The sequence below is a fragment of the Nycticebus coucang genome, chromosome 4 (assembly GCF_027406575.1).
Source record: "Nycticebus coucang isolate mNycCou1 chromosome 4, mNycCou1.pri, whole genome shotgun sequence".
NCBI classification, from domain to species: Eukaryota; Metazoa; Chordata; class Mammalia; order Primates; family Lorisidae; genus Nycticebus; species Nycticebus coucang.
This window is the reverse complement of record NC_069783.1, coordinates 111,431,002-111,457,947: the sequence shown is the minus strand read 5'-3', so window position 1 is coordinate 111,457,947 and position 26,946 is coordinate 111,431,002. Positions and strand designations below refer to the sequence as shown.

General features: G+C 56.1%; 1 protein-coding gene across 31 annotated transcripts in view; it reads right to left on the bottom strand.

The window, feature by feature from the left end:
* The window catches only part of NCOR2 (nuclear receptor corepressor 2), a 207,399-nt gene that overhangs the window by 29,852 nt on the left and 150,601 nt on the right, over positions 1 to 26,946 (bottom strand). For 21 of the 31 annotated variants that reach the window (XM_053590060.1, XM_053590081.1, XM_053590083.1 and 18 more), the window contains 6 exons: positions 19,821 to 19,963; positions 13,049 to 13,196; positions 9,687 to 9,737; positions 8,055 to 8,670; positions 1,394 to 1,514; positions 357 to 528 (listed from right to left, as the gene is read on the bottom strand). In XM_053590060.1, the coding sequence (XP_053446035.1) occupies positions 357 to 528; positions 1,394 to 1,514; positions 8,055 to 8,670; positions 9,687 to 9,737; positions 13,049 to 13,196; positions 19,821 to 19,963 (1,251 nt within the window). The remainder of the gene's footprint in view (positions 1 to 356; positions 529 to 1,393; positions 1,515 to 8,054; positions 8,671 to 9,686; positions 9,738 to 13,048; positions 13,197 to 19,820; positions 19,964 to 26,946) is intronic. The other 10 variants (XM_053590074.1, XM_053590082.1, XM_053590087.1 and 7 more) reach the window with 2 other exon arrangements.

Below are 26,946 nucleotides of genomic sequence, written 5' to 3'. Positions count from 1 at the left end.
CCTGCAACATGGCAACAGCAGCTGTTGCTCGCCGGGCTGATGTAGGAAAGCTGCCCCTTTGAGGACACAGGTCAGAATTTCTTGGACTTGGGAGGAGAGTGTGACGGAAGACGCAGAGCACAGAACTACGCCCACCTGGCTCCTAACCTCATGCTTCATGAGGTGACAACAAAGTGCTACAGGGCAGCCGCTTGACACTGTTGTTCTGGGACTCATACCTCTGGCTCCTCAACCCAAACACCTTGGCTCATTCACTTCACCCCCTGCCCCAAACTGCAGATAGCTCCAGACGCACAAATGCCCCATCCTTGCTATTGGCCCCACTCCCCAGGCCCCTGCTGCCCGCATGCACTTACCCTCCTTGTCAGCGGGGGGTGCAGGGCTTCTACTTTTGCCTCGAGGGCTATTGCTGGACTGCTGGGGGGTGTCGCCCTCTGGCTGCAGGTGCTGAGGTGGCAGCGGGGCAGGGGGGGTTGGCTTAGGCGGGGCTGCATCATCCCGGGGGGACTCGTGGACTTTGGTGACCTGCTGAGGGAAGCCAAGAGAAATGAGTGTCTATGTACAATGCCTAAAGGTGACAGAAGTTGGAGGGACCAGCTGGAAACGAAGGCTCAGAAGAGCCAGTGATATATTCAAGGTCCCAGGCAGGAGCAGGTGGGTAGGTGGGCAGAGAGCACACAGGCCTGCCTAAGCAGGTAGCTGTGCCTGGCCCAGCTTTGCCCAGTGAGGGGCAGGAGGCCAGAACCCACTGTTAAGCTTTTCTACTCTGGCTCCTTCCCTGTATTCCAAACCTTCCAGGTCTTGAAGAATCAGGACTGAGAACAGCACTATGCTGGCTTCAAGAGAGCAGGCAATGCAGCCTGCCACACCCTGGGTACACCCTGATTGACAGCCCAGCATGGTGACGTCACCCTGGGGTCTTTACCCTGGACCCACCTGCTCAGAGGGAGCACCCCAAAGGGGCTGGCCGGGAGAAGCTGCCATGAGGCCCTCCACAAGGGCCCCAAGATCAGATTTGTTGGGTCCCACCCTTCTCTGGCTGGGATGGAAGGACTTCCTACTCCCCATGGCCCAGCGTCTGGTCTAGGGACTCAGGGAGACCCCTAGGGGAATGGGGAGGGGCCTGGCTGGCTTCAAGTGTGCTAAAGGAAGGACAGGATGGGGGGGGGGTCTGTAAGCACAGCTCCCCATCACCAGCCAGGTCCCACCTAGCTCCCGCCTGCTCTCTCAGCGTCAGCTCATCTCCATGGGCACCTCTCTGGGCAACAGGAGCGGGAAGCCCAGGCTGCAGGTGCAGGCGCCACCCCCTGACTGCCAGGCTGCTGCTGTCTCAGTGAATATGAAGTCAAGGTCAGAGTGGGCTCTGCAGGGGGGCTGGGGTGCAGACACTCACAATAGGGGGGATGGCAGCCGCCCGCTGCTTCAGCTGCTTCAGGTCCAGTGGCTTCTGGGGTGAGGTGTTGGCTCTGGGGTCACTGGCTGGGGTGAGGAGGCTGGGCCTCGGGGACAGCAGCCTGAGGGGAACAAGCGTCAGGCCAGCTGCAGGCACGGCTGGCTGGCTCTCCCGGGGGCCCGTCTCATGCCCTGGACGATGGTGCTGAGGCCCTGAGAGGGGAGGTGACCATCTCTCCTGAGGAACCAGACCAGGATTTGGGGGTGGAGGGGTGGGGGGAAGCAGGAAGCCCCTCCCTCCCTTTTCTGGTCCCCAAAGGCCCAGTGAGGGGACAAGACAAATCTTGGCCCAGAGCCAGTTGGTCGTGGCCCAAGGCCCAGGCCAGGATCAAATACCCCTCAAGAGAGCCTCAGGCAAGGAAAATCCCAGACTCAGGACCTACACCACACGTGGCCCTCTGGGAGCTGCCAGGAAGACAAAGAATCGACGAGATTAAGGCATAGTGAGATTAAGAGATTTAGTGAGAGATTATTCATCACTCAAACCTGTGAGGTTTGGGTGCCAGGGTAGAGCCCCAGGCATGGAGCCAAGTCCACTCTGTTGTCTGGAGGCAGGAGCTGGGGGTATTGACCCTCAGCCAGAAGCCCTCCCACATATCAACTGCTTAGGGGGTGAAGGCAAATGGGTCGCAGGCTTGGCATGGAGGGGTTGGGGCACACGTACCCTACAGCAAGAGCAAGTGCCAGCCCTTCCCTCTGCCACTAGGAGGCAGAACCAGAGACCTACACAGGGCAGAACCTGCCCAGGGGTGTGGCTCTCACACTGATCAGTGGATGCCACCTCCTTCAGGAAGCCTTCCAAGATTCTTAGAATCCCAGTAACTGGACACAGGACCTAGCAAAATCCCCGTCTGTCACAAAGTCTCTGAGGACAGCAATTGGGTCTGCCCCAGCCTGGGAGCCCATCACGCCCCTAGACCATGACTCGCTGAACACAGAGCAGGACCGGCCCCGAGCCTAGGGCACATGGAGGAGGTACAGAATCCAGACTCTGCCCTAAGGCTCTAGGGCCGGCTAACAGACCTCACAGCACAAAAGAGGATACCAGCTGTGGGCCTGGAACTCGGCCACAGGGCAAAAGGCAGGTGCTGCAGACATGGCCCCTAATGTGTGCCATGACCACAGGAGCTGATGTCACATGCAGACAGTAGGGCATGTGACATCAAGGTAAGAGCTCTGACAACCACGACCCAGGCCCCAGCTGCCAGTGTGTGACACCCAGCAACAAGGAAAACAGGCATCTTTCCTGCAGTTGGCATATGACAAGCCAGCCCTGCAGGTACCAGCCTCCTGCCTGCATCTGCCACACGCTCAGTGGAGCGGGGAGAGAAGAGACAGACTTGGTGATGCCTGCTGTGGCTGCCCACAGCACCCAGGTGGGGCCAAGACAGCAAGGTCACCCTGATTTCTGCAGGTGCAAACAGTACCACAGAAGCCCCCTCCCTGCTAACCTTCCCACCTGTCTAGATCCCGCTCACTCTCAAGGAGCCCCAAAGTCTCTCCTTTGGCTGTTGCCTTGGGCAGCCCCACTTTACCAGCCACCCTCAGGACAAGGCACCACAACCCAGGCCCAAACAAAAAAGTTATCACCTGTCCCAGCTGTTCTTTACCTGCCTGTTTGACTGCCACTACTCCCACCCCCCAATCAGGTCACATTCATAAAGCTAAGTTTAAGAAAGGATTCTGCAGCCATTGCAAAACAGTCTAGTGGTTCCCCAAAAGGCCAAGCATATGCTACCCTATGACCCTGCACGGCCACTTCTAGGCATCTATACTCACGATAAACAAAACAATGGCCACACAAACACCTGCACACAAATGTCCACAGTGGCACGGTTCACACTAGCCAGAAAGTGGAAATACCAAAGTGACCATGATGAACAGATAAACACGATATGGTCTAGCCTCACCCTCACCCGTGAAGTCTTATTCGGCCTTAAGAAGGAACAAGGCCCTGGCAGCAAGTGTCACTGCACGAGTGAACATGGAAGACGTGCTGGTGAGCCAGACACAAAAGGCGACAATGCTGTGTAATTCCATTCACAAGAAATGTCCAGAACAAACGAATCGACAGAGACAAAAGGTGGGTCAGTGGGTGCCAGGGACTGGGGGGAGGAGAACTGTTACATAGAGAAATAAGGAATATCCTATATGCTAGCCTTAACACAAAGGATTTCATATATCCACTGTATTTTTTTCTATGAACAATAAAAACGTATTTTATATATACATAAAAATAGAAAAACACTAAAACATATATGCTCAAACTTCTGTACATGTGTGAATATGATTCTGTAGAGGTATAAAATATGCATTGATACTACACACATGAAACAAAGCATCAATGTCCTAAGCAGACTGTTTGTTGTCTGTGAGCTAGGGGCCTTTTAGGCAGGGCCTGAGCGCTCTCTCCTTCCTTGGTTTTCCTGTGGCTCCTCATCACTTGAAGGGGCTGTCACACTGCCAGGGCACCCACAGAGGCCCCTTGTAAGGCAGGAGCAAGAGGAATGGAGCAGTGCTTGACAATGTTCTAGAGCCTTTTCATCCCAGCCAGGCTCTCGTGCAAGAAGGCTATGCCTAGTGCAAGAGCCTGGGTCTACACTCTAGTGCAGAATGAGGGTTCTAAGCTGCCAGAGGGGGTGGCTGGCTGATGCAGGAGGGGAGGAAGATGGGGAATGCTCAGAGTAACCACTTCTAGGAGCACCCCTGCTGGTTTTGCCTTTTCCACGCTTTCTTTTGAAGACAGTGACTTTTATCTTCCTTCTGCATACAGGGGCTCTCAGGGCACCCCTTCCTGTCTACCCACCCCAACGGCTCAAAGTTCAGACTCTGGGTTCAGGTTCCCCCTTGACCGAGCAACTCAGCCAACTATGCCTCAGTTTCCTCATCTGTAACACAGGGAGGAAAGCACGTGCGACCTCCAAGGCTGTCCTGTGGGTAAACAAGGGAATGAATGTTCATTACCAACGCCTGGTGCTGGCCAGACCATCGTCTTATTCCTGTTTTTCTTTCTACTTCGGAAGGCTGGGGCTAGGGGAAGGGAATGGGGAGACAAGGATCTGGGACATTTACCAGGAGCATGCTGGGCCTGTGACAGTGTGTCCCCAACTCCACAGAGCCCTGCCTTAGCTTCTCCCTGGTCACCAGATTGGGACAGTCCTTGTTGCACCCTAGGGCTTGGGGGGTAAGGGCAGGATGGCTTATGAACAAAGCATCTTCTGTCTCCTCCAGAGCCCTGAGACCAGGCTCTGACCCCTGACCCCAACCCATGGGGCACTGCCCATCCTTGAGGTCCTCGACTGCCTTCTCTTCTCCCTGCTATTCACTCCACGCCTTGCTATGGGCCTCTCTCCCGCCCACTGAACTTAAATTCATATGGCCACAGGGCCTTTGCACAGGCTGTTCTCTCCTGGGCTGACTATCCCTCCCATCATCATCTTCCAATGTCATCTCCTCAGTGAGGCACCCCCAGACTTGCCCAGTGGTCTGCCTGCCCAGACCACTCTCCCCAACTCCCTGTGCCCAACCTCCCCAGTGCTCACTTATTGAGTGAGCAACAGCTTTATATCCTCAAGCTCTCACTAGAACGCAAGTGCCCTGGAGTCAGGGCCTTGTCTGTCCTGTTTCTAACACCTAGAAATGTGCCTGGCACACACTGATGCCCAGTCATGTGTGCAATGAAAGAACAAAGGACAAACTGCTGTTATGATTCTTTCGAAGTTCCAGGTGGACTTCCCCCTTCTTGGAGCAACCTCTGGGGGTTGCGGGAGGCAAAGCAGATCCAACAGAAGGCAGCAAAGTTTCTACTATATGGCCACATGGGCCCAGGACTGGGCTGATGTTTTATGGGTATTAACTCAGTTGTTCTTGCACGCTCATTTTATAAGTGAGAAAACTAAGGCTGGGGGAAGGGAATCCCAAGGCCCAGCCCTGCCAAAAAGCACCAAGGCACCTTCTCTAGGAAATGAGACAGGGGAGGGCAGGCAGGCTCAGAGTTTTGCAATCAAAGCCACTATCTCTGGTTGTCTGCCAAGAAAATTCCCAGGCAGATCTGCCTGGCAGAAAGTGCCGGAGAACAAAAGTAGAATATAGCTTTCTCTCTCCCAGAGCTGTCCAGGCAGGGGCCAGACGAGATTCATCTTGCGTCCATCCAGGAACACAGAGTTCACCCAGCTGGGGCTGCCAGGAGGGAAGGAGGGTAGTAGGTGGGTCACCAGAACCTGGGGTTGCCTGGGGGCCCACCTGTCCCTCCGGCCCTCTGGCCCTCCCCAAGAGGCCCTGGTTGCTGGGGCGTACTCTGACGCATCTCACTTGCGTCCTCTGGTGCCTGCCCAGCCCTGCGCGGTCATGGCCGGCAGAGGGAGGGGTGGCAGGCTGCCAGCCAGGAAGAGGTCAGCAGACTGGCCCAAGTCCAGCCTCATTCGCTGAGAGGGCAAGGCAGGGCCCAAGGGTGGGGGACTGGCCCCAGTCACACAGGGTGTGACAAACCAGGTGTCCTGACTCCCAGCCGAGGACTCCTGTTCCCCAGGGGCTGAAAGCCGGACTTCAGGCAGGAGGGTGGATGAACGCCAGGCCCAGCTGGGGAAAGGAAGGACACGTCCCTGGGTGGGGCTGTCAGGAGAGAGGGTGGGAGGCTCAAAGTAGCCTGTGGGGCATCGGGCCTGACCTGAGAAGTCTGGGGACTATTAGGAGGATTCAAGCCAACCCTCTTGGCTCTTTGGCCTAGGCAAGCCATGTGTACCCAAAACAGACTCCAGGAGGCCACTTATCAGTGTGGCTGCTCTGTGAGCTCAGCACTCTTGCTGTGAGGGCAGAAACATGTGTTTCCATGACTCTGTCTCCATGGCTTACTAGTAGGAGTGGGGTGGGGAGCTGTCTGCCCTGACCCCAGCGCAGAGACCCTGGCTGTCCGCCCTCCCTGGCAGGCTGGCTGCGCCATGAGCACTGTTTTCCGAGCTACGCCTGCTGGGCCCAAAGGTCAGAAACTCTGCACCCTGAAAACCTGCCAGCCAGGTCTCTGCTCATCAGTGGACCACCACTCACCCAGGTGAGGCTGTGTCAGCAGTGGTCCCCAGGGACCCCCCAAACACAGGAAGCAGGGGCACCTGGGATTCACCTCCTTTTGTAGAATCTAACAAGACCCAGGGAGATCAAATGAATGAGTTCGCTGTAAGTGTTATAGAGCTCCCCACTTCAACATGCCCCGAGGTGAATCCTGGGGCAAAGGAAAAAGACTCTGTACAAACCCAAAGGTCAGATTTTCCTCCCTCACTCTGCCTGGAATTTTTCTAAGAGAAGAAAACAGACTGCACTGTTTTTAGTCAAAATAAAATGACCCGCCCGCCCGGCTCACTAGAAAACAATTCCTCCAGCTGTCCAGATATGAATGGGGACCAAGTATCCAAGGGTCTGACCCCGGCCACCCAGGATTAGCAGGGGATTAACATCCTACTCTAACTGGGGACCTCTGGGTCCCACAGCACTGTGCTAAAAATGGTTAAAACGCAGTATATTTCCAGGGTCACAGGGAGCAAAGTATATACCCAGGCCAGGAGCAAAGACAGGTGACCCCAGGCACTGAGGCCAGGGCAGGGGCCCTTGGCTGACAGAAGAATCTCCTCTAGCCCCACACCTCCCCCTCCAGCTTCTCCAACATTGTCTACAGAACAACTACAGCCACCTCCTGAGTGTGCCTCTCTTAACCTACGTGGCAGCCAGCCGGCTGGTTTCAGAAGAGAAATCACACCCTGGCTCTCTTGGGCAGCAGCTCTTAAGGTCTCACTGCCGAAAACAAAATCTAGCTACTCCCGTGGACTGTGAAGCCCTACCGGCCCCTCCCTTCCCCCCACCCGCCATTCCAGACTCACTCTCATACTCCTGCCCCCAGGCCTTTGCACTTGCTGTTCCCACCACACTGAGGGTAGAATTGTGTTGCCCAGAAAGACATGTTCAAATCCTGACCCAGTCCCTCTGAACATGGCCTCACTGGGAATAAGGTGTTTGCTGATGTGATCAAGTCAAGATGAGGTCATACTGGTTTAGAGTGCCCCTAATCCAATGACTGATGATGTCCTTATAAGAAAATTAGAATATGAAGACAGCAGAGACAGAGGTTAGAGAGCATGCCTAAACACAAGCACTGCCTGCAGCCCCCAGGAGCATGAAGGGGTAAGCAAAGATCTGCCGAGTCCCAGAGGGAGTGTGACCCTGCCAACACCTTGCTCTCACTCAGACTTCCGTCTTCCGGAACTGTGACAGCACACAACTCTGTTTCAAGCCACTTGGTCTGCGGTACCTTGTGACAACAACCCAGAATGCTGCCCGACACTTTCTCCGTAGTGCTTCCCACGGCTGCCACTTTCGCCATCCAGTCTCAGCTCAGTTGTCACCTCCCTCGGAGGTCCATCTTACCTCACCTGTGCCCTATCCGTGGGCTCTATGCCATGCCCATCTCCCTAATTATGACTGGGGGGCTCCCTGAGAGAAGGCAGAGCCAGCCTGAGTGCTGCTGTCTCAGTAAACAGTCGGCACTCAATAAGGACTTGCAGAATGAATACACGCAGAAACAAGCGCCAGGGCAGGGCTGCTTGCTGCCCACTCACCTGTTCTTGTCCCCACCCTCTGGCTCATCCACCTCATCAGCGCTGCAGGTGGCACTCGAGTCGCTGTCCTGGGGGGCGCCTGAGCCCTTGGCTGTGGTAGCCCTGCTGCTGGTGGCCTCCTTCTCCACTTTGATTGCCCCCTCTGGTGCAGGCTCAGTGGCGCTGGCCTCAGCACCCTTGCCCTTGTCTGGGCCCGCCTCAGCCTCCTCCTTGCATTCACTCTTGGTGGGTTCCTCGGGCACCGGTGCCCCGGGCTCCTCAACCTTCCCTGCCTCTGTCACTAGCTCTTCTGCCACAGGAGCCTTCTGCTCATTCCCTTCCTCTGCTGGGGTTGCTGCAGTAGCCTCTTCCTCCTTTTCCTCCTTGGGGACCACCGGAGGGGGTGCAGAGGGTGACGTAGATGCCGGTGAGGGCGTGGGTGAGGTGGCAGGTTCGGGGTCCTGGGTGGGCTCAGCGGGGATTGGGGCATCCTCTGGCGGTGGGGTAGGGGGCTCCGGGGGTGGCCCGTCAGCACCTGGGGCAGGCAGGGGCTTGGGCCCATTCTGCCCTGTGTCCTTGGCGGCCTCCGTGCGGGGAGAGGGGATGCTCTCAGTGTCGGAGCTGTTGTTGATGGTGGCTGTGTGGGGAGAACAGAGAGGGGGTAAGCGGTGCCCAAGGGAGATAGGCACAGCTACTCAGGTGCAGTGGCTCCATGGCCTGACACCAAATAGCCCTGCGGCTTCTACGCACCTGAGCATCTGCTCAGAGCCCCACTGAGACAAAGCCACTGGCCAGGCAACTTCCTTGCTTTTACCCTTTACAGCTAGCTGCCTGCTTCCTGGGCAGTCCTAGTGCCCACAACCAGGTCAACTCCCAACCCTGGAACCTCTTGGCAGCTGGTACCCCTAAGAGAGCCAGGCAGAGGATGGCCCCCGCCTTGTGGGGGTTTCCATGTTCCTGTCTGCGCTCTAAGCCTGGCTCTGCCCCTCACTGGCTGCACAATGTGGGACGTTCAGGGAACCTCTTGGGCCTCAGTTTCCCCAGCTGCAGAATGGGGAGATCCACAGTTCCTACCCCACAGCGTGGCTAAGTCAGTGAGGGCGAAAGAATAGGGTGACTACCTGTGCCTGTCTGCTATTGTATCACCACTACCAAGACAATGTACACGGGACCAGTGCCTATGCAGAGGCCCTGGGGACAGCCACGGTGACGCAGCCATATCACTTTCCCATAGTAGGCTTGGGACGAGTGCTGAGTTGAGCACATTCACCAGAGGAGGTCAAGGGGATTCAGCACTAGGCCTGGTTCTTTAGCCCTAAAACCCACTCCTGCCATTTCTTTGGATTTCAATTTCCCCTATTTTCTATAACATGGGGACACTGGCAAACTCCTGCCTCTACTACTAGGGAAACAAATAGTAAGAGACCCAGGTGCCCACTGGCGAAAATCAACCACACAGCCAAGAAGGAAACCTTGATCTGCAGTTGCAAGCCCAGGACCAGCATGGGGAACAGACACTGCACTGGGAAGGGGGCACAGAGGCAGTGGCAGCAGACAGTGGTGCTCACGAGCAGACGCATGCTCCCCTTGCAAAGGACAAGTGCCCTCCCCAGCCTGGCCCGTCCCCCCAGGGCCAGCCAGCCGCATTCGTACCTGCGCCACTGCATTCCCCTCTGGGCACCTCATTCCCAGAGGCATGTAAAGCTGGAAGGAAGTTAGAGAAGAGTTAGAGGCGAGGTGGCAGCAGTAGCAGGGAGAGGGTAGAGGTGGCCAGCAGAGGGGCCTGGCAGGTGGCAGAGAGGACCCAGAGCAGCTTCCACTGGCAGCTTGCCCTGCCTGCCCTCCCACTGGGGCTCCTTTCCCCAGGCTCTGGTCCTGAGCTGCCACAGGTGAGCAAAAGCAGCCCTGAGCAAGCAGGTCCAGGGCCGGCCAGTAACGAGGTCACTCGGGGTGAAGATATCCTTACACCAGTCACTGGACTCCTGGCTGCAGGCTCCCGGACTCTCGGGTGAGGGTGCTGACCTTAAGGGTGGGGTCACGGTTGGAGAGAGAGGCCTGTATCTTTCAGCCATTTCCCCCACTGTCCCCAACCCTCCCCATTCCCTCCTCTCCTTCCAGACACAATAGCAATGATTATCAACACATGCTTTCTCTATACACTGAGCTCCACGTTAAGCTCTTCACACATGTGATTCACTCGATCCTCAAGGGCCTCTAGGATCACAGAGCTGACTGTGATGTGCAGATAAGCACGCAAGGCAAAGAGGATTGTCCGCCTGTCCAAGGCCATACCAGAGCTTGTAGCTTTCTGCCCACACACCTGGTAACTTCAGCAGTGTTGGCCACTTCCATCCACAGTCAAGGCACAGGATGCAGGGAGGCCACACTGAGCACCCTGAGACAAGTGGGTCAACCTCTGGAGTCTCAGTGTGTTAATCTATGAAATGGGTAGCTGGCACCCCACTCTCACCATCATCAAGAGGCTGTGCTTGTCTACACCAGCAGGAGCCCCCAGAGGGGTTGTGAAGGCACAGGCCGCTGGGCCCTATCCCCAAAATGTTTCTGACTCAGTGGTCAGCACTTCCAGGAAATTATTCCCCCCACTGAATGCTGCTGCCACTCTCGGCTGGGTGTCCACTCCCTGCCAACCACTGCCCCAGGATGTGGGTGCTCTGCAAAGCACCTGGTGCGTAGTAGGTGCTTTAAAAAAACCTACCGAAACAAAAATAAGATACCCGATGGCCTGCTCTGTTTTCTGCACACCCAAGAAGTCATGGCACAGAGGTTTCCAGAAACAGGCTGCCCAAGTTTGAATTCTGGATACCAGATGGACCTTGGGTAACCCCTCCCTACCTCAGCCCCCTCCTCTGTAAAACAGGGATAATCATTACCTCCTATTCCGTCCTGCTGCTATGGTAATTAGAGGAATTAATTCAAGGCTCTTAGCTGTTAGCATGACTGTTACTATTACCAGAAACACTACTGGGCAAATGAACTCCTCCTTCCCCCTGTACTGCTTTATTTCCAGCCTAGATGCGACAAGGCACTTTCAGCCTTGTCTCACAAAGGGGTTTGCAGCACTGTTGGAGCTGGTTGGGTCTTCTGGAAGATACTGTCATGGAACCTCAAGCCCCAAGTCCTACCTCAGCTCCCCAGTGCTGGTCACAGGGACATGGGCACACAGTGAATGGTGGCTGGGCCGGTGGATCCACGTGTGCCAGCAGTGACACACCATATGAATGATACTCCTCTTCCTGGGACTCAGTTTCCTCATCCCTAAGATGGCTGTAACACTCTGGGAACCGGGAGACTTAATCAGAGCCTTGCAAACTACTTGTTCTCGACCTGTTCCTGGACACCCTGGAAGACTGCCAGGGGTCACAGAAGCCTTAGCCCTGGCTAGACCAGGACCCTTTCTTCCCCACCCAGCAGCAATGCCCCTCCCATCCTCACTGGAATATGGGATATGTGAACCCACAGGTCATGGGGAGCTCACTGCTATGCAATTTTGGGCAGTATGTGCTCCTGCCTTAATACTGAGCCAAAGTGTGGCTTCCTTTAGTTTCCCCACCAAGCCTGCATCCTGCTCACACGGACAGCTGGGAGGATATTTTGAGAGGAGATTGGGTTCCCTGGGTCTTCTCTCTTCTTGGCTATTGACCCAGAACCCAAAATGGGATGACTAGAGAGACCTGCCGCTGTGGCCTCCCACTGGACACTGGCCAGGCCTCTGGCCGTCTCTAGAGAGACTCAGAGCTAGTAGCTCGCTAACAGGGAGGCCAGACTCAGTACCCCATACCCACCCCTGGCTTGAGACAACAATAACCACAGGGCCCAATTATCCATTTTAACTGGGAACTGGGACTCAGGCTGGTGGACACACTTGTGGGTCAGCAGAGGTTGAATTTATCTGTAGGCCTGGCTTATGGACCCAGGAGGCGACTTACACCTTCTTCACCACCTTGACAGATGCCTGGGAGTCCTGATTCAGAAAAGGAAGCAAACAGAAATGATAGGAAGAAGCCCCAGACAGGAGGCAGGAGGAAAGAACTTGAACTTGAGGACTAGACTATGGCTGCTCTGGCCAGAGAAACAAGAGGAGAGGCAAAGGCATTTGGCCAGGCAAGGACTGGGGCATTTCATGTCACAGGGGTACAGGGGCAGGTCTAGACCCCACTTCCTCTGGCACGGAAATAAAACTATGGGTCAGGGGTCCACGGTGGCTTAGTAACCAGTAGAGCAGGGTCTGGCCTTGGGCAGCCTGGGTTCAATTCCTGGGTCCCACGTGTTATAAGCATGTGTGTTGGGGGAGACTCTAAAGTTAAGGTGATGACTGCATGTGGTCACAGTTCTCCTTCTGGGGGCAAGGAGGGGAACTGCCAGGACAATCTAGATGATCACGTTATGCTCTGTCTACAGCAGCACTCACCTGGTGGGGTTTTATCTAAGGCGGGTGTAGACACACCCTGTGACACTTGGGCACCTGAGCCTGCCCTATCAACCGCCTTGAGCCGGAGTTCCCTCAGATAGGAAATGAGGACAAGTAAGTGCTCCCTACTATTTATCACCCAAATTGGGAGACTTGGGAGTAAAAGGAAGCACTAAACATGTTTGTGTAATTTTTGAAGTATTTATCAACTAACGGATCGGTTCTATTTATTCTGATTGACTTAATAAAAACAGTGCTAGTCAAAAACTAATTTCCGAAGTAAATCCCTTCCTAAAATGTGACACCAAACATGGAGGGACAACAGGCACCAGTAGGACCGTCTTGGCCAGACCATCACCCATCGAGAGCTGAGGGAGGCTCGGGGCTAACAAGGAAGCCCATTATTATGGTTGTTTTTATCATCACCCTTTTGCTCATCGTTGGGGAGCTTCCGGAGCACCAGCCTCTCCTCTTCGAGGGAGTCCAGGCCCCTGCTAAGGACCAGACGTTCTGGGCATGGAGGCTGCTGAAGTTAGTCTCTGCCACACCCTGGGCTCACTGGCCCTGCCCCACCCCCGGCCCTCACCTTCCACCTCCTCCGCCATCTCCTCCTCGTTCCCGCTCACGCCCGATGCCTCCATCTCCTCATCCTCCACCACGGGTGGGAAAGCAGCCTCCTCACTGGCCGCTGCAGGTGCTTTCTTTTTCTTCCTCCGCGCGTTCCTCTCCTTCTCCTGGGGCACAAGGACAGTGGTGGGCAGATGAGGGCCTGGGCTGTCAGCCTGGAGACTCCCTGTGCCCGAGGACTTGCCACAGCTGCGAGGGACAGTGATCGGGCAATAGCCAGACACGCCAGTGGTTATTTTTACTGGGTGCTTTATTCTTCCATTGTGTCCCAGATATGCCCTGGGCACGGTCTGGCCTCTCGGCTGCCCTGACATCCTTCCTGAGCAGGTGAGAACCTGCTTCTGCCTGGAGGCTCTCAGGGAAGGGAAGGCTCTAGCTCCTCTGACTCTGCTAGCCACAGTGGTACCCACATTCCCTGAGGATACATGCCAGCTCCTGCCACATGTGCCTCTAAGAGCCCCGGGGGACAGACCAGCTTGGGAAGCTCTTTGTTTAACTCCACAAGTCTTTACAGGGCACCTATGTGTGCCAGGCACAACACCTGAGGCTGTGGGCAGACAAGGTCTTGTCGCCTCAGCAACACACAACATAAAAAGACAGACTTAGCTGCTGACAAGGAAGGGGCAGGGCAGTCCAGGGGTGGGGGGCTCCTCTGCACAGAAAAGGCTTCTACAAGGAGGTGACATATGAGCCCAGACCTGACAAGGAGAGGGAACCGGCCAGAGCAGGTGTAGGGGGACCCAGCACAAATGCCCTATAGGGGAAGAGGCCCACACCGTACAGCTTTCATCGCCCCATGCTCCACCCTGTTCCCTGGGACCCCAAGCTCGCATCAGGTTGCTCATGGACAACTATCTCTGTACTTCACTGGGCTGGGTGTCTCTTTATTCCCCACACCGAGCCTGGCAGAGACTCTGAAAGCCTTTGTCGACTGATTTGCTGAGCAACTGTGAACTGGCTGCCTCAGTGGGCTTGAAGACCTGGCCAGCAGAGAAAGAGTGGGTGCATGGGGGCAGGAAGGGGGGCAGCATTTCCTGAGGGTCTTGAGGTGACTAGTGACTCCCAGGACTGGGGGCATGGATAGACCCTAAGAGGGTGTCTGCTCCATCTGGTGTGACAGGGGGCTGCAGCCTGAGCCCTCTGGAGTCTCTGAGACAAAGTGACAGAGCCTACAACATACCCAGAGGTGACAGGAGCACTCAGCGAAGACCCTTGCATTGGGTTGGACAGTGCACACACACACCCCCCCATTCATGGTCAACTGGAACTTCAGAATGTGACCTAATTTAGAAATGAGATCTTGCAGATGTATTCAGTTAAGATGAGGTCATACTGGACTGGGGTGGGCCCTAAATCTAATGTGACTGACGTCCTCACATGAGGAGAGAAATACAAACATAGGGAGGACCACGCAACCTCAGTAAGCCAAGGAAGCCAGCAATCAGCGAAGGATGAAAGTGGCTCTGCTAGGGCCTTGTGGACAAGGAGGGCCCCGTGGACACCTTGATTTCAGACTTTCGGACTCCAGAATTGTAAGAGAATCAGTTGTCATTGTTTTAAGCCCCCTGGTTTGTGGCATTTGGTTAAAGTAGTCACGGGAAGCTAATTCAGCCCCTGTGCACTAGTCCTCCGGGTTCTAGAAAAAAGCCACCCTACATGAGGATGTGCAAAGCCCGCTCTCTGGGGCAGATGCCCTGTCACCTCCAGATCCAGGCTCTGCCCATTCCAGCCTCTCACTGTGGCCAGGAGGAAAGAGGGGATGGGAACAGGCCCCACGGAGGTGAAAAGAGGTCTCATGCTCCAAAACTGTGCTGTCCCCAGGCCCGCCACAGTCCAAAGCTGGGATCACTTCCTGTCCTGCCTTCTTCCTGGCAAACAGGGGTCCTCTGGGCACAGCCACTCGGAATGCCAGGAGGAAAAGGGAAATGTCTGCTTGCCCATGAGTCACGGTTTCCGTCACCAACGCTCAGCCAGAGGGCCACAGCCCCACCCCAGCAGAGAGTCCACAGGGCCTGGTGTAGGGATGCCCCACATGTATCCTGGGCCTGGCCCCAGTCCTTCCTGAAACCCTGAGCACTTCCCAGGAGGGCCCCCAGCTCGATCCTGTGGGTCCTGTGGCATGGCTGAGGCTCCCCTGCTTCCCCAATCTATTTTTAGCAGAGAGAGGCTCAGGCGAGGCTCTGGGCTTGGTAGGGCCTCACAGGGAGCAGGGGTCTCCTGCCAGCCTGCCTGTGAAGCACACTCTCCTAGAGATGTGTGGTCTCTCTGGGAGGGTCTTCAAGACCTGGCTGGGGGTGGGCTGGGAGAGGATGGTAGCAACCCTCACCCCCACAGCTGGGTCTGAGAGGCTGGGAGACTTAGCGAGTATCCTTAGAATCATAGCAAATCCTTCCCCACATGGTCCAGCCCCACAGGATCAGAAGATGCGAAGGGAACAGGAAAAGTCAGTGATACCAATGTCTATCATCCATCATAGCAACATGTATTAAGCACCTGCTACATGTGAGGCGTTTCCCAGTATCAGTTCATTGGGCCTGCATAGCTGCTCTGCGAATCAGGGCATGGCATCCTCTGCTTCAAACTCTCCAGGGATTCCCCAACACCTGGAGTAACACCCCAAGTCCTCCCCGATCTATACAGCCCTACGTGATCTAGAACTGGACGCCCCCTCGCCCCCAACCTCTCCAACTGCTCAGTCACAGTGCCACCAATACACTGCCCTCCCCACTCAGAATGCCCTGGCCATTCCTCTGCCTGGACGCCCTGCCCTTCCACCTAGATATCTGAGTAAATTACTTCCTCATCTCCTTCAGGGCTGTGCTCAGCTGTCACTTCCTCAGAGAGGTCTTCCCTGACTACCCTGCCAAAATTAGCAACCCCTCGCCACCAACCACTTCCTACTATATTTCTCATCTGCCTCTTCAGACCACAATCTGAAAGTCTGTGTGTTAACATGTCTCCCTCACTAGAACTCGTTCCTCAAGAGCTGAGATCTGTTTGTCCTCGGCTGTGCTCCCATCACACCTGGAACGGTGCCTGGCACAAAACAGGCACTCTGTAACTACTTCTTTAGCTGAACGAACCTGATAGACAAGAACACCAGCTCAGAGAAGCAAAAACCCTTATCCAAGACTACATAGCTCATGAGCTGAGCCCAGATTTAAATGCAGGTCAGGTTCAATCATTTCCCTGCCTGGATCATCGCTCTGCTGGCCTGTGCAGCCTCAGATGGAACAGACAAGGAGATTGAGGCAGGGCCAGGCCAGGGCTAAGACAGATAGAGCCTGAGAAATATGGAAGTTGAGCCCCAGGGGCCTAGATCCACAGATGGGAGAAAAGGGTAACCTTTGGCCATAAGGAGAGGGAGGGAAAAACCTCGGAGAAGACACTGATGCCAAATGTTACATAATTCTGCGATGCGCTCCGCCTGCCCGCCTGATTCTGCTTCCTGCTGACGTCGCCTGTGGCCACATTCAGGCTAGGCCTGGTGCAAGGCAGGAGGGGACACCCGCTGACCCTCAGTCACTGCTCTCCCCATTCCTTCCTTCACTGGCCAAGGGTGACATGTCTTCCTGTGCCCCAGACTGGGCTGAGCCAGCAGGCATCAGCGGCCGTCACTGCTTCGGGATTCACCAGAGAGCTGCCCTCTTCCCTGGGACTAGACGGTGCAGAGGAGGGGTGGAGGCAGAGGTCACCAGGTTCAGTGGCACTTTATGAGGCTTACTTGCATACCAGTGCGGGGAGCTCACCCCTGCACTAAGGCAGCCCCAAGACGGGTGGCCCTGAGCTGAAGCTATACTACCTTGATGGGTCTCTGCATCTGTCCACTGTGCTTTTTCTGCAGCGCTCAATGTAAGTCTGCTCCTTTCCAGTGTGCTGGGAGCAAGAACAAACCCCATACTCCAAATTACCCATTGTCATTCAGGATCCAGCCTGGTCTCAGGGTTTCCCTCCTGTTCACGCCTCCTGCACAGGCTGCCAGTGACAACAGCTCAGTAACAGGAATCTTCAGAGTCGAGGGACAGGAAAGCTACCTTCCTTAATCAGCCTTGGCTCTGTTTCATGCAGACCAAAATCACTTTTACTGACATCAGGATAATCACCTCCAGTCCCGCCCTGAGTAGGCTGCCTCTCAGTCAAGAACTTTCAATGGCTCCCCACAGTCCACTAAAGAAACGCCCTGCTCTTCAGCCCAGCAGGAAAACCCTCCGGACATCTGCCACTGCTCCCCAGGTGCAGGCTCTCAATATAGGTTTGCTGAGTAACACTGAGGAGGGTGTGCCACACTTCCCCAATGCTGACCTCATGGCAAGCACCCTACTTTTCCAAAAGAACCATGTGCTCCTCACAAAAATCCTATCAGTGGGTCCTATTCTTATCCCATTTTATAGAAAAGGAAACTGAGACTTAGAGAGGTGAAGCCATGTACCTCTGAGCACCAGTCACTAAGCAGCAAAGCTGGGGTACAAACCTGCCAGCCCCAGAGCTCTGCTATGCACCATCCTTCTTGGTGGCCTCCCTGAATAAATTAATGAATAAATGAATGAATCAGTCATGGTGAGCATGCCACCACCAGCACCGTCACAGCTCTGATTAGCCAAGTACTTTCAACGTGCTGCGCCCCATTCTAAGCACTTTAACACTCAGATCATTCCCACAATAGCTCTTTGAGGTGGGTTCCATCATTGTCCCCATTTCACAGGTGGGGAAACTGAGGCAGGGAGGACATATCACTTGCCCAAGGCCACACAGCTAGTAAGTGGCAGAGCCTGCTGTCCCTGCTCCCACTCCATAGCATGCTGCAGCTGCTCCTACTCACGCTTTTCATGAGGGAGCCTCATGCAACACCAAGAAGAAAAGGGGGGGCTTCAAAACAAAACAATAACAATGACAGTAGTAGTAGTAACCAGGGTAACTGACCCTTCCTGACCTGCCCTCTGTAAGGCAACAAGTCCCTTATAGGTAATATTATTCCCCTACTTTACAGATGAGGAAATTGAGTTAGGACAGGCTAAAGCCACCACCAAGGTCACCCAAATACCAAATCGATAAACTGGGATATGGCCCACCCTTGCCCTGAGCCACCTGTGCTATTTACCTTGCTGGAGTCCCTGATCCTCCAACCCATGCTCTCACTTTTGGGGATCCTGGGGGCACAGTGGTTTCCCTGCTAAATCAGGTTGTGGGGCTGGCAGGCTGCAAGAGGAGACACCTGTCATCCTGCAACAAGCTTCCTGTGAATATGGCGTGGGAGCCCTGGAATGGGCCTGGGAGGAGCTGGCAGCAGGTGGGGTAAAAAGGGGGCTATGAGGGAGAGGTTGGTGGAAGTGGCAGGAAGACCCTTTTGTGCCTGGGGAGGTGTCCAGGGACCAACCTCTTAACCCCAATCATCCTATATTGACTATGTCAGAGTCCTAATCTGGGTGGCAGGGACATTGGCTCATAGTTCCCCCCTGCCAGGCCTCCCAGCCCCACACTGAGCGTTTCTCCCCATGCAAACTAGAAGGCCCACACAATCCAGAAAATGAGGGGGTACTGCCTGAAGCCTTGGGGCTCTGGGGACAAAACCTAGGGTCCCATCTGTGGGATTGTGTCCACCTCAGGCCTAGAGCCACTGGCAGCCAGTCACTCACAATTGAGTAAGAACTCAGTCAGAAAGGCAGGAGGGTGCCTACAAATTCTGGAAGGTGCTCAGGGAACATTCAGGGGGATGAAGCCACCCTGGCCTGCTGTACTATGACATTGCAGCCTGCTCACCCTCTCTGGCCCCTGGCAGATTACACGGAGGAGCAATGTGGCATTGCCTGTTCAGAACACACTGCAAATACTTTAAACCCAGCCACAAGGAGCCAATGGAGGGGCTGGAGAGAGTCCTGGGGGAGGGAGCCACCATGAGGAAAGATGCGGCCTGCTGATTAAGAGCGTGGGTGCCGAGGCACAGAGTTATGGGCTCAAAGCCTAGTTCAGTTGCTTCCAAGCATAGATAAGCCTCAGTTTCCCCAACTCCAAAATTGGGGATGATGTTCAGCAAATATGTCCAAAGAAAAGAGGGAGGAAAAAAGGAGAGATGGAGGGGAATGACGGAAAGGAGAGAGGGAGGGAGGGAGAAAGGCAGCAGAGCCCGCCCCCCAAGGTCCTGGATTCCCAGAAACAGCTGTGGAGGAAGCAGAGCTCCTGGGAGACCACTCACACGCTCGGTCGGGCAGGCCCGCGCCTTCTGTGCTCCTGCAGCAGGGAAAGATCTTGGCCTCTCCCGGGCCTGCCTTGAACCCTCCAGGAGGCCACGGTTGAGCCACCAGCTCCCCTAGACCTGCCCTCTCTGCCTCACAGCCCCAAGACTGCAAGAACCAAGGGTTAGGAGTTGTGTGCTCAGAGCTCATCTGCCCCCCAGGGCTTCATTCCAGGGCTCTGAGGCTGAGGATTCCTGGCTGAGTCAGGGCCCACCCCTCCCCCTTCTCCCACACCCCAATGGGCGCTGAGGCCCCCAGAGGTGTCTGGGCCCAATGCTGGGAGACTACAAAGTGGAAGGCAGAGCTGGCAAGAGGCTTGGGGGAGCTCTACCCAACCCTGATACCAGGAGGAGTGCTCACAGCAGCACGGCTGCCTGCAGCCATCTCAGGGAGGCTACTGGGCATGACCCTAAGAGGCTGACTCCCAATGAAGCAACGGGTGTGACACCCCTGTGGGCCCGGGCCCTGTTCCCCACAGGCAGCAGGGGATGGGAGACTCACCATCTTCAGCTTGTGCTGCTGTAGGATCTCATCGAGGTTCTGCCTCTTCTTGTAGTTGAAGTAGAAGTTCTTACACTGGGACACCGTCTTGGAGCCCACCATCCGGGCAATGGCCGACCAGTTCCGGCCGTGTTCCAGGAGGCCTGCAAGGGGAGAGGACGGAAGGTGAGGGGTGGTGGGGCCAGGCAGGCAGAAAGCAGACCTGATGCTCAGCCTGGGGCTCACAGCCCAACGGCAGTCCCAAAGGACACAGCAGTGATGGGCCACATGTAGGGTGGGGGTCCACGAGAGGGGTCTGCTTTCTTAGTCACTTGGCTCCAGGCTGGGGTGCACAGGAAAGGAATAGGCTCAAGGAACAAAGAGCGACAGGTCAGGCCCTACCCAGGCCACTGTTACGGAGCGGGAGTGGGGGGACTTGCGCTGAAATCTAGGATGCAGACCCTGCTCAGGCCCCCACTACAATGCTCTGCTCCCCTCCACCTCCTGCCTGGGCAGGAGAGCCCAGGCTGTCATGACCTAGCCCTGACACTCACTCGCAGCTGCACAGGCCTCAGGAGATGGGATGTTTTCCGGCCACACCAGGCCAGGGAAAAAGAAAGTGGAAAGCAGGAGCTGGGAGGGTGGAGGTCAAGGTGGGGGTGAGCTGGGCATAGAAGCCTCTTGCTCAGGTTTACTGGGGCACATTTAGGGCCCCAACCCACGTGTGTACCTAATGGCACACGCTGGAATCAGGGCCCACCTGGTGTGGTTAGGTGGCTGAGAGTGGACATGTCCCCAGATCTTGACTCTTAGCCCCCACCACCAAGAGATTCTCATCTCCTGAAATGGGGAGAGTCCCTCCAGCAATTAGCAGCCCCCACCCCAATGCACCTGGGCCAGAAAAAGTTCCCTCCACTCTTGGCAGCTCAGGCCAAGGCTGCAGGGACCCCAGGTTCCAGTTTCAATGCCACAAACACCAGGCTCAGCAGTAACACAGCCCCTGCTGCACCTCAAGGCAGCACCTGGGAATCCAGGCAGGGCCTGACCCATCTGTCCAGCGACCTCCAGTGCACATGGGCACAGGTGGCCATCCCTATATTCATGCCCTGTGTCTCCCTGGTGTGACCTTGTGTGGTCCCAGCCAGGCTGAGCAGGTAGCACCAGTACACATGCCCTTGGTTGGGGGAGAGGTGGAGGCTCTCTTGACCACAAGGGGCTATGTTGGCAATGGCCCTCTTCCAAGGGCAGCAGCCCCCATGCCCAAGCTGCACTCGAAATGACTTTAATGAAAGATTTCCCATGATGAAATTTTAGCCCATTTTCCTTGAATCAAAATCAAGCTGCAAGTAAAACTACAACTAAAATTTGCAGAGGTGGGGGAACCCAAGAGGCAACAGTCTGTGTCAGCCTTTTCTGTCATTCATTCATCCATCCATCCATCCATTCATCCACTCAGTCATTCAAACACGTGCCGGCTGCTTGCCTGCGACATGTGACGCTCTAATGAAAAAGAAATAACAGCAGCAAAAACATCAACAAGCCAAGCCCATCTGTTGTATGCCCAAGTGACACGCGGAGTTTTCAAAACCCTTCAAAGACTTGCTTCCGTCTTCTCCTTGCTGTCAGGGTTGTGACTGTTTCCCCATTCCCGGGAGGGGGGTAAGCTGAAGCTCAGCAGCTCACACCAACTTGCTTGCGCTTAGGGAACATGCCAAGGGGACACAGTGGGCATGGGGCGGCAGCCTTCTTGCCCTCCTGGCCCTCTAGACCCCAGTGGCATGGGGTGTGTGTGTGTGTGTGTGTGTGTGTGTGTGATGCTGACTGACAGGCCACCTGCTTGCCTGCGGCAGCCACAACAACCATGTGGCCCCACGGGCTAGCTCCCCAGGGTTCCTCAAGGACAGACACAGAAGGGGAGGGCTGGGACGTGGGATCAAGTGTAACCAGCCCCCTGACCTTTCCCTCCACCCGCGCCAGCAGCAGCTGCCACTTCCAGAACCTGGCGGATAGGGATGTGGGTTTATTTATATTTCCCTAGCCCGGGCCAAGAGCTCCCAGCAAACACACTGGGGCAGAGGATCGCAAACCCAAAACGGGGTGGGAGAGGGTGGGTCTCCCCTCTGGGGCTGCCATGGGTGGGGTGGGGCCCCAGAGGCTGGGCTGGCCTGGCCTGGGGAGGGTGACATTTCCAAACTCAGTCAATAAAAAAGGAGATGGCTAGGAGTAAGGTTGGGGGCCTGATTAACTCCATTCATGGGAGCAGTGAGAGCTTCAGGGGCGGGGGTCACCCAGCCCTTCCTGAAAACGTGGCTTACAATGGAATGCTGGACAGAGCTGTGCAGAAGCCCTGGATGGAGTGGGCTGTACAGGCTCTACCATGCCTTCTTTTCTCTGACCTCAGTTTCCTTAACTGCTGCATGAAGGGCCACAGGGCCCTTGGGGATGGGGGCTGACAGTGCTAGGCGCAGGGAGAGGTACATTATACCCACCGAGTGCGGAGCCCACCCAGACAGACCCAGTGGAAAGCCCCATTCACCTGAAGAGCTGTCCTCGGAGTACCCTGCAGCTGAGATCCTGAGCCCACCCCCCACCCTCCCCCCCAGCAACCTCAGGTTCTGCCACTCCTTCCAGGACGACCTAAGCCTTACAGCCAGAGTGACAGAAAAAAGGGGTTATGGGGGGATGGGGTATTTACATCCACAGGGGCCAGAACTGACAAGTCACAATTTTCTAACAGCCACGTTGCGGTCCCTGTCACCAGCACCCACCACGCTCCCCCCATCCCCTCTTGGGGCTACTCACTCACATCCTCTCATCCGCGTTTCCCCCTCGGCCAAGTTTTCTGGAAACATAGGGCAGAGAGGATGCTCCCGGGAGTGGAGCTAAGAGAGCTGGGCTGGGAGGCCGGCGGCGGCCGTGGTGGCTCTGCGAGGCTCCTGGCTGGCGGCTGCTGGCGGCGGCGCTGCCTCACATCCTTCTCCGTCCAAAGGCGGGGAGGGAGTGAGTGAGGGAGGGAGGGAGGGCGGGCGGGCGGGCGGGCGGAGGCTGGCTCGAGAAGGGCGGGGAGGCAGCCTGCCTGCCTGCCTGTGGTGGCCCAGGGCTCTTCCAGCACCGCTGCTGCCTCTGCTACCGCCCCCAGCTGCCTCCAGCAGGCGTTTGAGGTGCCCTTCCCCGAGGTGGGGGGCAGGCAGTGGGAAGTTGTCAGTTGTGCATGAGGGACGCCCCTGTGCCTGGCATCACTGGGGCACAGTCTCCATGGCTCCCTCGGCACCAGTGTGCCCAGTGTGGACACCCAGCAAGCGGCACCAGGCAGGACCCCCCCAGATCCCCAGGCTCAGTGCAATCAAAGACACAGGCACCACAGGGTAGCAGTGTCCCCCAGCAGCCTGGCTGCACCCCCAGGCTCAGACCTGATCTTCCTGCTGCCTGACCCAGCAAGACGCATCAGGACTGAATGTGACCTCCAGACAGAGACTCCCAGGAGCAGGCGGGTGGGGGAGCGTGGCAGAGGCCCAGGTTCAGAAGGGGCGGGCCAACTTGGCACTGGCTCCCCTCCCTCTCTCCCCATCCGCGGCGGTGGCGGCGTCAGCAGCGGTAAGAACAGATGAGGGTTCCAGAAAAACAGAGCTTCTCCACCCCCGGCAGACAGGGAGCAAACAGCTTCTTCCGCTGTCATCTCTCTGTGCCAGTTCCACCTGTGGTCTGCCCCCCACCCAGCCTGATGCTGCCAAGGGCAGCCGGGCCCTCCATGGAGGACTGTGGGTGGGCAGGGCTGGCTTCACATTCAGAGAGGAAGCTAGGATTTGAAGAGCCTCTTCCCTAATAAGATGTTCCATCATTTGGGGGTGCGGGGAAGGCTTGAGGTCCCCAAAGGGCCCTCTGCTGCCTGAGGGTCTTCAGACAACAACAGCACCTCTTTCTTCCCTCTCCGTGACACCCCCAACAGCCATATTAGCCTGCTCTGGACGAACACCTGCGGAAATGCCCAGGTGGCTCTCAGGAGGTTGAAAGTTAACTGAGCTGAACTTTGGAGCCCAGATTGAGGTCACGACTGATTTCCTTGACTCTGGGATCATTAACCTGCTTTTCCCTTTAACCCCTCAGACTTTCTATCCTGCCCAGGAAAACCCAGGGCGCAAAAGGTGTCCTGGAGCTCGATGCCAGGGAGGGCAACCAATCTCAACCACGGCAGGGATCTAGGTCTTTGTGCCTGCGTCCACAATCGGCTCTCCACAGGGGAGGTCTGAGTGAGCTTTTAAGGATGCCAATCCGATCAAGTCACTCCTCTGCTTAAAATCTTCCAGTGACCACCTGAAGTTTGGATAACATCCAAAGGGCTCAGCTGGCCCAGGAGGCCCTGGGGAGCCAGCGCCACCCACCTGCCCAGCCCCTCCTCTGCTCATTCCTAGCAGCCATTTTACTGTGAGCCCCTAAGTAAGCCCCAGGGCATTTGCCACCTCCCAGTTTTCTCACAGATGAGCCTTGTCTCCCTTCTAGTCTTAGGGTAAATGACACCTCCTCAGAGAAGCCATCCTTGACCACCTCCCCTTCAAATAGAGGCTGGAGGACCCCTTGACATCCAGGAGCATGTCTCCCTCATTCTCTGTACTTGGGTGAGACTGAGATGGCAGATTCTGCCAACATGTCCTGCGGTCAGGATTCCCTGACCCCACTTCTAATTTCTAAGGAAGGCGTTTCATTCTGAAGAGTTAGAAAGCAGGAACTAGGAAGTGAAATTGACCAAGACAGGAAGTCAAGCCAGGAGGTCTGAGTCAGGGTCTGGAGCAGAGAACCAGGAGAAGGGGCTGGGGAGCTGGACGCTGCAGGGGTGGGTGCCTGAGGGTCATCTCTGCTGCTGGCTGCTCTGGGCACCAGCCCTCTTGGCTCATGCACACCGGCCCCAGGCAGGGCCTACACACCTGCCCCAATTCTTCCCTAAGCTGCTCTCTTGTGGCCATGCAGACCTGCACCAGCAGCCAGCACGCTTGCGGGCACCACCTCACCACCATCTGTGTCTGGGGATGTCACAGGTCTTCTTTTTGGAAACCAGCCTCCCACCCTAGAAAGATGCTCACCCTCCCCACTCTAGGTAGCCACATTCCAGCCCTGAGGTTTCCAGGTGGTGGGGTGCACAACCCCCACCCGCCGTTTTCCCATAGAAGCTCAAGATTTCTGCCCCAAACAACTATCGAAAGCAGGGGAGTTAAAATCCAGCCCTCTTAGGCCTGAGTCCTGCCACTTCCTCAATTTGGAAACCCCAAGCTCTAGGTGGTTTCCACAGGGACAAAGCCACCAGGCTGGCCACCTTGCAAGTACCTGCTACGTGCCGCAGTCAGGGCTATCCAAATTCTCCCATCCTCGAGTCCCCTAAGGAAGTGGGCCAGGGAACAGCACACCTGAACTTTTACCTACCTCCTTTTTCTTCCCATCTACACTGTTTACTACAGGCCCTCATCCCTGCTTGAGCATCAGCTCTGGTGATTATACCTGTAAATCAGAGCTATGACGTGTAGCAGCTATGTCTTCTCATGATACAACATACTCATTTAAGATGAAATAGAGGAAAGTCACCTGCAAACAATCCAGCACTGCCTCACCTCCCACTCTGGGGACATGCCATGCTAGGCCCTTCGGTGAGTGCCATGTCTTCCTACACAGCAGAGGTAGTTAAGTAGGAAGCCACCTGGCTGAGGGGTCGGACAGTCCTCCCCTCGGCCACCACAGTGTGCTGCATGGGCACAGGCTCCCCACTCAGGCCTCCTCGGCTTTCTCAGAGGCAAATCACAAGCCGTGTGGATGCTTGCATGTGTGTGCACACATACTGGGGAGCACCAGCCACATGATTAGGCATCATTACTACCTGCCGTGTCAACTGCCAGGTGTCTCTTAACCTGAGTCAGATCTGATATGGACGCCAATTTGTGGATTTTCTCCCAGGAGTGAAGGTGGGCTGGAAGATGCCTTTCCTAATCTTCAAGGGTGCTGACATGGGAGACAGAATGGTCTCCTAGGCCCTGCCCTGTGTCTGGCTGTATCCCTGGTTCATGCAGAAACCCAGACTAACAGACTAGTTCCCAAATGTCTGGTTGAAAGGACAGTAAGCCCTCAACACATGCCCTCCCTCTGTAGTAGTCTCTCTCCAACCCATGAGTGGAAACAGTCCCTGAGAATGCTAGCCCTGGGGCGCTGCCCCATCTCCGTCTGTACCACGAGCCCCTCAGGTATCCAGCCTGGGTGCTGGCCCTGCTTCCACCCTGACACCTACGCCCCTCGTGCCAGCCTCCAAGCTTGTGTGCTGACCACTGGACCACACCAACCCACTGCGAGCCTCAGCATACACACAGGATACTCCTCTTCTGGGGTGCCCACAGCAGGCACAGGGCCAGACTTTGATGACGGGTGATTGTCAGGAAGTTCTGATCCTCCAGGCTCCGAGGCTGGGGGAATCACACCTCCCCCTCCTTGTATCTTAGACTCTTCATCCGTAAAAGCCAATTAAGCCAGCCCTGAGCACGGTGCCCACGGTCCCTCCCCAACTCCCTTGAGTGTTGAGGCCACCAGGCAGAGCAGGCCTGGCTCACTGGGGGGCCACCAGGGCCTGACCCCTGCAATCCCCTTCCCCTGTGGGCCGCTCACCTGTCTTCTCCCCTCCCCAGGCAGGCCCTGGAAGCCAGGGAAGGATTGGCACCTAGAGATGGGCCAGGGCCTTCCACTCTGCCTCCCCAGATTCTCTGCCTGCTAGAGAAGGGGGCTGGAGGCCCAGAGAGGCTGCAGTCATGCTGACCTTTCCCAGGGAAACTGAGTCCCTCACCCCAGCCCAGCCTGCCCAGCCCTGCCTTTCCCTCTTGGTATGGCACTGGGCCCAGAACAGGCAGCCAGATTCCCTGGGCTGCCCCCTGCATGTGCTGTCTCCAATCTGCAGAAGCCCAGGGCAGGTACCCATGACCTCCTGCACATAAACAGGGAAGGCAGGAACCTGCCTACCTGGGATCCTATGGCCATCGTGTCCCCAGCCCCTCTTCCACCCCATCTAGGCCAAGTTCTTAGAGCAAGGTCCCTCTACTCTCTGCCTCTCTCTTCCCAACCCCAACCTCAGGTTTCAATAGCTTCTCATGGGACCACACTGCCCTGTTACAGGGCCTTTGCA